General features: G+C 37.1%; 1 protein-coding gene across 4 annotated transcripts in view; it reads right to left on the bottom strand.

The window, feature by feature from the left end:
- Nucleotides 1-201: 201 nt before the first annotated feature.
- The window catches only part of ZC3H12C (zinc finger CCCH-type containing 12C), a 52,740-nt gene continuing 39,723 nt past the window's right edge, over nucleotides 202-13,218 (bottom strand). For all 4 annotated transcript variants that reach the window (XM_070749747.1, XM_070749750.1, XM_070749748.1 and 1 more), the window contains exons 3-6: nucleotides 6,393-6,532; nucleotides 5,356-5,590; nucleotides 3,620-3,726; nucleotides 202-2,512 (exon numbers count right to left, since the gene is read on the bottom strand). In XM_070749747.1, coding sequence (XP_070605848.1) covers nucleotides 1,116-2,512; nucleotides 3,620-3,726; nucleotides 5,356-5,590; nucleotides 6,393-6,532 — 1,879 coding nt within the window. In that variant the 3' untranslated portion in view covers nucleotides 202-1,115. The remainder of the gene's footprint in view (nucleotides 2,513-3,619; nucleotides 3,727-5,355; nucleotides 5,591-6,392; nucleotides 6,533-13,218) is intronic.

Here is a 13,218-nt window from a genome sequence, read left to right as displayed (position 1 = left end):
TTGGGCCTATATAATGCAACAGGCCCGACAAAGCTAATTCGATACAGTATTTCACAAAAAGAATGTGCTGTTTTCATCTATAATTACCATTACTATAGTGCAGTTAAGATGTTGCATATCCTGAACACAATGTTAAAACCTTCTCAATAAATAGCATGAAAATACACAATCTTACATACAAAAATTGCATTGAGAACACAATTTCTTTCTTTAAAAACAGTTATTTTATGAAATAGCTGTGCATTAAGTAAAGGAACAAAAGATACACTTTTCAATGCCATTTCTGATTAATGGAAATGTACATTGGCGGCATAAGACTGCTGCCTAAATGGATGTATTTGTAGTCAAATTTGTGACAGGAACTGGATAAGCTCAATAAATTTCATCTGCATAATAAATTAATAAAAACAGGTTTTTTTCCCTACTGATTGCTTCTGTTTACACCAAAATTAACAGTAATCAACAAATAAATTAAATCCATAGTCAAACAAATTAAAAAGTGCCATACTATAAAGTACTAATATATTGTTACCTATTTCAATGTAAAAACTGGTAACTTATACATTTAAAAAATTCAGTGCTGTAAAAGACTGTTGTTTTCTATAAATAAAATGATTATATACAAAGAAAAATCACACAATAAAATTAAATAACTTAATTATGAAAAAATAGATCCTAATAAACTTGACTTGAAAAAAAGTTGGCTGGGGACATAAAATCCTCTTCAGTTTTCTGCTGTATTGAAAAAAAAATGCTTTGCACTTGGAGGATAAAACATCCAATAATTTAATAAATATGTAACAAATATTTAAAAGTGCTGCATATAAAACCCATATGCACTAGGGATTCTTACTTGAGACATCAAGAGACATTCCAGCCATGAACTTTTTTTTTTTTTTTAAAGAACTGAGTATTTAAAATAAATCCTGTTACTTCCAGTGTTTGGGGTTGTATACATACAGGTTCCATGGCACAGAGTTTCACATATATGGATTACTATATAACCTCCTTGCTGAGAAGGAGATCACAAATGCTATTGTAGCAAACCTCCCTCAGCGATACAGCTGAAACTGAACTAACAGACACCATAAAGATGCATCATCAATGTCATGTCGTCAATAACCTAGCTGAGACTTCTCCACTAAAATGGCGGCAGCAAGCTGCTGGGCGTCTACCATGTGAGGATTCCTTTTCATGACAATCCTCACCAGATCAGGCGGGAAAATGTTGCACAGGTTGATGTAGACCTTCTCTCGACTGTCTTGGTACCTCGGAAGATCTTGAGGCATCCCACAGTAAGGTATCTGCCAAGGCTGATCGGGTTGCTCAGGTAAACTTTGGAAAGGAAACTGCTCGTAACATGGTGGGGTGGGATTGCTGGGTAAAGAGTAAGTTTGGCGATAGCCGTACGTATCCATCCCGTAGCCTGGCCTCTCCCAACTACCGAGTCCATCTTGAGTGGAGTACGTTTTTCTTTTTCTCAACGGAGAGTTATCGTACAAACGTGAATCGGACACGCTGTCCAGCCTGGTGGATGCGAGAGCTCTCCCCAGAGGCATGTTTTTTGAATGCGGCGAACTCTGAGAAGCTGGGTAGTCAACGGGACAAGTAGAACGGCTCACCAGGTTTGGCTGCTGGAAGTGCACGGCCATGTATGGAGGCGGAGGCTTCGGATGATGCTTTGGTTCTTCGTGACTGTAACTTTGCACTCTGGTTAGCGTATCGTGGTAATTCTGCAGGAAGGACTGTGAGTTCAGATGGCTATGGGGATGCAGGTGTTGACATTTTAAACTCTCTTCCAGCTGAGGGTCAGGAGAACTCACATAGGATCGATCGTTGTAGCCCATGTAGGAATCGCTACTGCCGCAGCTCATACTCCCTTCGCTGCTACAATCGGAAGCTACAGAACTAATTCTGTAATCTGTGTCCAAGGAGAAACGTCGCTCGGGACTTCGGGGGCCAGAGATACTTAGGTTTGAATATGCACTGAGCATAGAGTAATAACCTACGTCCACAGGAGAATCACATTTGGGATACTGCTCGTAAGGCATTGGCGTTCCATGATTTTTGGTTGTCATTATCGCTGGAGAATACGGTCCCTGTGGTCTTTGATCCTGAGGTGGGAAATGAGCTCCAGATGGAAGGCCATTGGTTAAAGGTGCAGTACTTTGGGGTTTTGCAGCAGCAGAACTTGGAATACTAACTAAGGAAGGTACAGACCTGGTTCCCAATTTATTTTTGGTGGGAAGCTTTTCTTCCAAGTCTTGGTAGACTTGAGTCCTTATGCTAGGATCCGACTGCCTCTTTGGAGTGGTTCGCTTGAGATCTGTAGTGTTATCTGTCTTGGTACTACAAGGAACACTGTTGCTTTTCACTAGCCCTCCTTCACTAGCAGCTTTGGCAGCTGTGTTCCTAGACATGGCACGAAGTTCATCAGCTACTGACCTCTGAGGTTGATTTCCTCTTTCCGGGTGGTAATATTTGCATTTGTGTCCATAAGTGCATTTCTTCCCTATAAGAATTTATAATTGAAGATGTAAGCATACAAAGAAAAAAACAAAACAATGTAATATTTTAGCAATGTTAAAAAAGTACTATACATACACATACAACAAGGGTCATAAACTTATTATGCAATGAAATCAAGTAAATTACCAGTATTTGGACAGTATGTTTGTATAACACATTAACCCATCCTGTGATTAGCCCTGGCTTATCATATTAATGTAAGGGGCGTGCATAAGTGCACTTATGTGCCTAATGTCCCTGTCCTACTGTCTTATTATCCTTTCTATTACTACGTTCTACTTATGTTATGTTGTGTTAATATGTACTATAATACTATACTTGTTTGACAAATAAATAAATACTGGTAAATAAAATATTCTTCGAATATAGACCAAGATTATACAATAATTGGGAACAACCATATAGAAACCAGTATTATTTACCTAAATAATCAGCCTTCTCCAGATCCTGTTGACTAAACAATGTAGATTGGGGGGGCCGCAGGGGAGGGCCTTTTCTGTTGCTGCCCCGGCTCTATGAAACCAACTCCCCCCCCCAATGTTCGCACCGCTGCCACTTTACTGGCTTTTCGAAAAGCTATTAAAACCTGGCTTTGTCAACAGGCCGGGGGGGGGGTGAACTTGCCCGAATCATGTTTGTTTGGTATGGATGTTTGTTTGATTGGGGTGTGTGTGTATAATTGGATTTGTTAGGGTCTTGGGGTTTTATTTATTGTTGTTGTTTGACTTCTTTTTATTATTGTAACATTGTATTGTTTTTATTGCTGTAAGCCGCCCTGAGTCCTATGGGATTGGGCGGCATAGAAATTGAATAAATTAAATAAAAAATATTTGTCTGCTATTTTAACTGGAGGAGGGGTTTGATAGAGAAGATAGGTCAGTCTCTCTGCAGGCTCTCTGCTGTTCTGGGTCTTTTTTCCCCATCCACAACTTAGGAAGGATGAAATGAGGACATGAACGTCTTTATTAAACTTCTTGTATAATGAAAATTTCAACATATATTTCACTTCATTTAGAGAGACAAACAAACAACCTAATCTCAATTTCAGAAAACACATTTAATATTTAATTAAATAAATAAATAATATTACCATATGGACAGGGTTGTTTCTTATGTTCTGGTACAACAGGTTTCTTCCTCAGAAAGTTCTCCAGACTTGGGCCGTGTCGGCCGAGAGGATCATCTGGAGGCATGAATCTAAATAATAATAATAATGAAATAATGAAAGGAACAATGCATTTCCTGTACCGTTTCAGTTCATGCATTTCAGTTCCGTTTCAAACCTGCTCCTAATAAATCACTCACGTTTTATAAGCTACGATAATTTAAACGCTATTGCCAGTGAGATGCTAAGAAAGTAAATACGATAATGGAAATAATTCATTTGGATATAGTGCAGATAGCAGCTTGATTTACACACTAATCTACTCAATTTGCATTGCAGATAAATGGGAGTCCTAACTTCCTTAATTCCAATTATTTAAGATAATATCCAGTATAGCTGTTCTATAAGGATTTATTTGCATACAGGTAGTCTTCGCCTTATTTATTTATTATTTATTATTTATATTTGTATGCCGCCCCTCTCCGCGGACTCGGGGCGGCTCACAACAAGGCATAAACAAATCGTAACAAATCTAAATAAATTTAAATATTTTAAAAAGTTTAAAAAGAACCCCAATATGCTAACAAGCACACACACAAACATACCATACATAAATTGTACATGCCCGGGGGAGATGTCTCAGTTCCCCCATGCCTGACGACAGAGGTGGGTTTTAAGAACTTTACGGAAGGCAGGGAGAGTAGGGGCAGTTCTAATCTTTGCCTTATGAACCTTCATTTAACAATCAAAGTTACAATGGCAGTGAATAAAGTGATTTATGGCCAGTCTTTGCACTTATGAGCCTCACAATGTCTCCCAGGTCATGTTATCAAAATTTGGGTATTCAGGCTCCAAATCCAGAAACAGAGCAAATCAGAGATGCATGTCGTAACTGAGTTTAAAACTGCAATACCCCAAAAATCTTTTTTTAGTTGTGTTTGGGCTTCCTCCCCCAGGTTGAAGCACATTCTTGTCCTAATGATACATATTTAATCCTCAAATCCAGCTTTCTGACATATGAATCTACTGACATGAATAAATATAAGAAATGAATAGTCTATTGCAAAACTGGGTAGTCAGCAGTTTAAAAATATCTACCTAGTTTTCCAACAGAACAGAAATAGCAAAATTTATGGGATGGAATATTTATCCATAAGACGTATGCCTGGTTTTAGTTACTTCTGGGGATTTGAGGAGGAAATTATTTCAACTTATATATCAGATACTGGTTTGCCCCTATAGTAGCATGGAATCCAACTGCTTGTCTTAAAACAGGAAAAGAAAAATGATAACAAGTAACTTCATGGCTTTCTTAGGACATGGATTTCATTTCAAAATTACTCTGTCCCGAGATAGTAAAATCTGGTCATCAGAGAAGTACAGAGCCGCAATGACCTTATGCAGAGCCGTGGTGGTGCAGTGGTTAGAGTGCAGTACTGCAAACTGCTTCTGCTAACTGCCTTCAATTTGGCAGTTCGAGTCTTACCAGGCTCAAGGTTGACTCAGCTTTCCATCCTTCCAAGGTGGGTAAAATGAGGACCCAGATTGTTGGGGGCAATATGCTGACTCTGTAAATTGCTTAGAGTAAAGCTGTAAAGCACTGTGAAGTAGTATATAAGTCTGTTGCTATGCAAGACTGAAGTAAATGACAAAATGTGCTTGTCCCAAATTTTGTTGGCAGTCATTTTTTTAGATATAGACAATGAAAAATTATAACTTACTTGTCATTGACAAATGAATACATCAGGAGTCGCTCATCAATAAATTTCTTCCATTCTGGCTTTTCATTAGCTAGATCCCTGTAGTTATCATTAGATACAATTATACCATCTGACTCAAAAGCCAACTTCACTATGAATCGGTCGTCATAGCATACCACCCTTCTCCCTTGAACTCGCCGTGATGGGGTGAACACCAGAATTTTCTCTTTTTCCAATTTACGCAAGATCTCTTGATCTAGAGTATTGAAATTGAAAAAGGAAACACAAATCAGAACACTGAAATTCACTTAATTTGGGTTACCTAGCTCCACCCCATTAAAACTTTAAAACATAAACATGCACAAATGCACGCCCCTATCTGCCTGCCTATTACTTACAGAGAGAGAGAGGTGGAGGAGGGAAGGAGGAAGAGAATATGACAGATTCAGTAGACTTGGCTTAATAAAAGCAAATATTATTCTTAGAAGAAAGTAGTTACAATTCAGCAACACAAAAAAAATGTAAGTTGCTTTTACTGGTGACCTTAGCAATTAGGACCAGATGTTACTACATTTAATTCCAATAATCTGTAATTAAGACCTTAAAAGAATGGAATGTTATGTTTTCTATACATTAAGAATATGCTTGGTTATTAAACACATAGTTACAATGCTATATTATATTTCCAATATCTGTACACATAATTTGAGCAGTTTCTGCTAAAGATGTATTCAAATAAATAGTAAAACACAAATTCTTGATCAGCCCTTAGATATCAAGACTGAAAAAGTTTCCAATATCTTCTGAACTACTGTATTTGAGTATTGACTGATATTACAGATACAGCCTCATAATTCAATTTGAGACGATGCAAGCTGAAATACATTCACAGTTAACTCAGGATTTATAAAAAGGGCCTTTCTTATTAATGAAGTAGTTGCTGATAGGTCTAAAATATTTTGATTAAAGTAATCCTTAAAATATTTACACAGAATAAGCATGATCAACATTGTCATAGATTTTACAAATGAAACTGCTGAATGTTGATTAAAATATACCTGTAATGAGCGCATCTGGTCGAGACTGTTCTTTTCTCCATGCTGGAACAAACACTGTGACATCTTTGTGTCCTCTTTCCAAAAACCAGTCCACAGCCAGTTTTATCCCACGACAAGAGAATACTTCTTTGTTTCCATGGCTGAAACAGAAGTCCTAAAATTACTAATTTACATTACTGTAACTACCACTGTTTCATATATGCATGAATGGAATCTACTTGCATTCTGCTGTAATAAGCACCAAGCACTCCAAAGTCATTAAGAAAAGCTAAGTGTGGCATTTAAAAACTCCCATAAAATAATAAATTGCCTGTATACAAGAAGCTTAATTTAGAAATGGAACTTTTCAATTAAAAATCCCTACAAAAGTAGAAAATATTTTCATATGTAAATTTGCATGCGGCATTACTTTGACAAGCGTTACTCCAGATCAGTATGTTTAAGTATCAGGAGTACAGTTTGTACATTTCAATATTTTCTGAACCACATGTGTAAGTATTTAATTTCAGTGTAATTTATATGCAACGCATCTCTTGATAACTAGATCAAAATAAGCTACTTAGCAGATAGTAAAATATGGCAGTCAAATAAATCAAGACCACATGATTTTGATGTTTGAAAACAAAACATATTTATCTTTCCCATATAAAAATGGGAAGATAACTATTTCATAACAAGCATTTCAAACAAGAACTTTGAAATGCAAAGTAAAATTATGACTGTGACTGTTGCATAAAGGACAGAAGTACAGATTATTGTCATGGCTTACCTCAAGAAAATAGAAAGTAACTTGGTACTGAAAAAGCACATATAATTTGCACCTTGGTTTATTTTCTAAACAGCCAGCTCTTTTTAATCTGTAATTTTTTCACTTGTACTTGTATAAAATCATTCTTAAATTTATACTGTGTTTCCCTGAAAATAAGCCCTCCTCTGAAAATAAACCCTTACTCCAAAATAAATATTCCCCAGGGCACCAGAGGGCCGGACGAGGAACAATGATTGGAAGCTGACCAAGGAGAGATTCACCCTGGAAATAAGGAAGAACTTCCTGACGGTCAGAGCGATCAACCAATGGAACTGCCTGCCAGGGGAGGTGGTGAACTCCCCAACTCTGGACACCTTCAAGAGGAGATTGGACTTCCATTTGGCTGGGGTGCTGTAGGGTTTCCTGCTCAGGCAGGGGGTTGGACTTGATGACCTAACAGTCCCTTTCAACTCTATTAATAAAAAATAAAAATAAAATAAAATAAAATAAAATAAGCCATCCCTGAAAATATTTAAACACATGCGCAGCTGGTCTGGAAATCAGGTAAAACAGCAAGCGGAGCCTCGTCTTGCTGCACACGCCTCAAAATAATAAGATTTCCCCAAAATTAGGCCAAGCATTTTTTAGGGGTGTGTGTGTGTTTCAAAACAATATAAGGTAGGGTCTTATTTTGGGGGGGGGGGAAACATGGTACTGATTTTTTTTAAATCAACACTCTCATACTATAGCAATATGGAAAAAAGACAGAGAGTAGCTCCAAGTACATTCAATATTTCTTCCATGACTTGAAGAATCAGATTTTTAGGGTTGTTTATTTCATCAGCTGCCATTAGTCCACAACTGTATTGCTCAGAGAAGAGAGTCAGAAGGGGGATTTTATGTATGGTTTGTTAGGTTGTGTGATTGTTTTCTTTTTTATAATAATGGGTTTTAAATTGTTTTTTAACATTAGATTTGTACATGTTGTATTATTGTTGTGAGCCACTCCGAGTCCTTGGAGAGGGACGGCATACAAATCTAATAAATTATTATTATTATTATTATTATTATTATTATTATTATTATTATTATTATTATTTCAACACAACTGAAACCAAAGACCTTTTTTTCAGACTAATGGATAAGCAACTAGAAAAAAAAGTCAACTTTGCTTTTCATTAATGACAACTCCAGCAAGGCTATTATATGTTCAAAACTGGGAAAGCTTGACACTACCTATAACAGAGGAATCTTTCCAAAATGGTCGCTGCAAGTTCGCAGGTCCCTCTGAACTCAACCCCCCCCCCCCCCGCTGCTCATTATGGGAAGGAAGACCAAAAGGAAGCAGGACAAGCCGAAACCAGGGAGATACAAGCCCAAAAGCTCCAAATGCAGGAGCTAAGGCAAGTTACATCCGAGAGCTGAGACGGCATTGAATGAACAGGAGACCATGACCAGGGAGGTGTGTCTTCAGTTCAATCAATGCAGTCTATAGAGCTAGAAGACAGAGGTGATCCATCCTGGATTCCCCCATTGATCAGAGCATGGAGAATAGTTCAATTCTGGTTTCATCACACCACCAAATTGTTACCAGTGTAAATTTTTAAAAAAAAGCTGCAAAATTTCCTGGGGACAATGTCCTCAATTGTCCTTGAGCTCTAAAAAACAATCATTCCCAAATAATAACTAGTTGTAGGATTACAAAAAAGTTGGAAGCAGATTTAATTAACTACTTTACCAGGAGGTGCGCAGGATGAAAAATAAATTGATATGTACAATGCATACGAATGGCAATGTATCAATGTATTGTCTTCAACACTCCGTGGCTTGCAGTGGCTGCCGATCAGTTTCCGGTCACAATTCAAAGTGTTGGTCATGACCTTTAAAGCCCTACATGGCATTGGACCAGAGTACCGCCGGAATCGCCTGCTACCGCACGAATCCCAGCGACCGATAAGGTACCACAGAGTTAGCCTTCTCCGGGTCCCGTTGACTAAACAATGTCGTTTGGCGGGCCCCAGGGGAAGAGCATTCTCTGTGGTGGCCCCAGCCCTCTGGAACCAACTCCCCCCGGGAGATTAGAACTGCCCCCACCCTTCCTGTCTTTTGTAAACTACTCAAGACTCACTTATACCGCCAGGCATGGGGGAGCTGAGACACCTTTCCCCTAGGCTTTTTTAATACTTTGTTTTATGTTTGGTATGAATGTGCTGTTTGGTTTTTTTAAAAATAATGATAGGGTTTTGTATATTTTTAATATTAGATTTGTTCCACTGCTATATTGTTTTTATTGCTGTTGTGAGTCGCCCCGAGTCTTCGGAGAGGGGGGGGCATACAAATCTAATAAATAAATAAATAAATAAATAAATAAATAAATAAATAAATAAATAAATAAATAAATAAATAAATATTGTAAAATAATGAATTCCCTTCCCTTATAATCTGATTGATTTTGGAATGTTAGTACTTGAACTGCCAAGTTAAATGACTCTGCCTTTAATGGATATATTATTCTTTTTCAGGAGACATGCAATAATGAAGACTCCCCCTCCCACTTTAATAAGAATACAAATTATTACCTCTATATGCTTTCCCAGGAAATGGAGAAAGATTGTATGTATGCTGGGTTTTTTTAGCATTGGAAATATTAGAATTGCCCCCTTTGGAAATATGCATGTCAATATTATTACATTTCATAGTTTTGTTATTAATTCATGTACATAGAGTACATTCCCTTATGCACTCATTCATTGATTAATGAAGTAGGGTACAGGTTTAAAAAAATCATTCCTATCATTTCCATGGCTAAAGTCAATTGTTCATATGATATTGGCGGAGGACATCAATGCAAGAATTAGATTTATTAAGCTGTATATGACATTTCACAGCTTTCCCCGCTTTTATAACATTGCATCCCTTACCACTGCATCAATGGAAAGGTGATATTACAAATCTACAAAGATTGTGTATTATACAATCTTTGAACAGTTTACATTGAACAACACACTGGATACAAGCTAGTCAGCAGTGAAATAACAGGTTGCATTATCAAGGATCCTGGTCTTACATCTGCTAAAATTGTACAATTGTTATGTGTTCTGCTAATGACAACTTTCTAGCTGTTCTCCATTTAAGAACATCAGGGGAGATATCACACTTGGGAATTACTGCTGCTCGTAAAATGGATTCTGAAATAGGTTCCAATTTGGATTAAATGGCCATTTCACAGTAGGACCATTTGGTGAAAGGCCTATTGAGCTCTAAAGGAGTTACACAGGTCCACTTTACTATTACAAAGATGTGGATGGATATATTCTAGCAAATTATAATAAATTACTCCTTCTGGTAATTGGTAAAAACATTCTTCTACACCTTAGTGGTTTGATTCCCCCTTATTTCTTCTGACAAATTTGTCAGCAAATGGAAAGGCTGGATCTTACATAGGTTGAATCATTGTGGTAACTCTCTGGAGTTATGTTAGGTTATGACTTAAGATAAGACAGAGAATAACAGATATAGAAAGCCAGGAAGCTCAGTCCTGTATACCAACAGGGGTATATCTGGGGTAATCAATCCACTCACTAGCTACCGTATATGAGGCAGACTGTAATATTCAAACAAGATGGAATATATTAGAATGATTTAATGTTTTGGCTACCCAGTTGTCTTGGTAAGTAGATAAAAATAAAATTTTGTAATAAACTCACTGGAATCACTGCTCAATTTCTTTTACACTAATGTTTCTTAAACCTCTTTGTCTCAGGATCCCTTTCCACTATGAAAAATTATGGGGGACCCCAAAATAACTTTTTTTTGTATATGGATAAGTCCTTGACTTGTAATCATTTATTTAGCAATCATTCAAAGTTACAATGACACTGGGGGGGAAACTTGCAACTAATCCTCACATCACCATGATCAAAAGTTGGGTGTTTGGCAACCAACACCTATTAAAACACCTTTTTGGCAGCATTCTGGGAGTCATTGCAACTTCCCAGCCAGTTAGCAACAAGCAAAGTCAATGGGGAAAGCTGAATTTTCTCAAGAACTGCAAAAAAGGTCATTAAAATGAGGTGCAATTCTCTTAACTGCCTTGCTTAGCAATGGAAATTCTGACTCCAATTGTGGCCGTACACCAAGAACTACCTGTTGATCATATTTATTGAATAAAAAATTAAAGTTGATGCATTTGCTGTGAGTCCTCATGCTTAATGGGATTTTCATACTGAATTACATTTCAAGATAGGCTTCCAACTTTGAGAACTCCTGAGGAGACCTTGGGGAAGCCCCAGGAATCCAAGGACCATGCAAGTCTGTTCTATGCTATTTGTTTTATCATGATATTCAGCCACAGGTAATTTAACACCCCAAGCAGCAAATCATCCATGTGATCAAAATCTATTTTACCTCCATTTATTTGTCTGTCAGACTTGACAGTCTCTCTGAAGGCCACTAAATATTGTATGTGCAAGAGTATAGAACCATAGCATATTATGTTATTATTTTATAATTCTGGATTTTATTTTATTGTTGGTTATAATTGTTGCAAAGTAGTCTATTGTTAGTATTTTTAACAAAAAACCCATGTCTGTCTGTTCATCTTTTAGTCAGTCTTCACTTGGCAGCTACCTGGCAAATCTCTGCCCTCTTTCTTGGCAACATGTGCAGAAATGATTTGCATTTGTCTTTTTCCTGGAGCTGACAGAATGTGACTGGTTCAAAGTCATCCAGTTGGCTTCATGTCTAAACAGAATTACAACTCAAATCCCCTGGCTTTTAGCCTGGTGCTTAACTGTACCAAAAAGATCTTGTATAAACATTAGTTTTACTATATTACAGAGATAAATTCCTTTTCAGTCTTGTTATTTAATTAGTTAGTTAGTTAGTTACTTTATTTATTTATTTGATTTTTAGAATAGAATAGAATTTTATTGGCCAAGTGTGATTGGGCATACAAGGAATTTGTCTTGGTGCATATGCTCTCAACGTACATAAAAGAGCCTTCTCCTAAGTCTTCTCCTTAGACTCAGGGTGGCTTACAACTTGTTAGCAATAGCACTTTTTAATAGAACCAGCATATTGCCTCCACAATCCGGGTCCTCATTTTACCCATCTCGGAAGGATGGAAGGCTGAGTCAACCTTGAGCCGGTGATGAGATTTGAACCACTGACCTACAGACCTAAAGTGAGCTTCAGTAGCCTGCAGTACAGAACACTACCTGCTGCGCCACCCCGGCTCATTTACATTAATATTATGGATTTTATGGATTGAATGCTGATAATTCTATGTTATACTACACCACACTCAAGATCACCCAGTTGACTTTGCCCAAGGCAAGACTAGAACTGACAATCACCTCGTTTCCATCCTGATTCCTTAACCACAAAACTAAACAGGCTCTCGCATCCTACTATGTATTTTATTTCATTGACTGAAATAAAGTTCCTCTCTCTACCTCAAAAAACCATTCATAAAGCCTCTAGAAGCAAAGTAGTTATTTTTAGAGGTTCATTAAAAAAGGGACATACGCTACTTCATAGAAAAATCATATCGTATCCAGATTCTCAATGCTTTTTTGTGGGTTTTTTAAGAAATGTTTTTTTATGGCACAGCGTCAGATCTTTGTAATTGCTTTCCAAAAACATTTCATTAGTAATTTATTTTATTTTTGCTAATTTATTTCATTTATTTTTGCTGAATAACATTTCTTCTTCATTTTCACAGGCAAGCAGACCCTCTTGTTCAATCTCATCTTCTTCAGATAAAAATGGGACTCTCCATAGAAGCAACAGAAAAGTACCGTATTTCTGATCTACAGTATATCAAACCATATAAGTGTCTAATGGAATTTATTCAAGTGCAATCTTGATGCTTTAGGAAATACCTAGGTGAAATAGAAGCAAACTTCTATTTCTCAATTACAGAATATCTAATTTTCATCTTTTTTTTTCCAGGGATCTATCTGAAATCAGTCTTTCTCTTCAGCAACAGGGCTCTCTACTTACCCAGATTATAAGCAATAAGCAATTTTCATTATTCTTTCCAAACTAAGTTGATTGGATTCACTTTGGACTCCA

The sequence above is a fragment of the Erythrolamprus reginae genome, chromosome 4 (genome assembly GCF_031021105.1).
Source record: "Erythrolamprus reginae isolate rEryReg1 chromosome 4, rEryReg1.hap1, whole genome shotgun sequence".
Taxonomy (NCBI): Eukaryota; Metazoa; Chordata; class Lepidosauria; order Squamata; family Dipsadidae; genus Erythrolamprus; species Erythrolamprus reginae.
The sequence above is the reverse complement of the archived record's forward strand: the minus strand, read 5'-3'. Positions and strand labels throughout refer to the sequence as shown.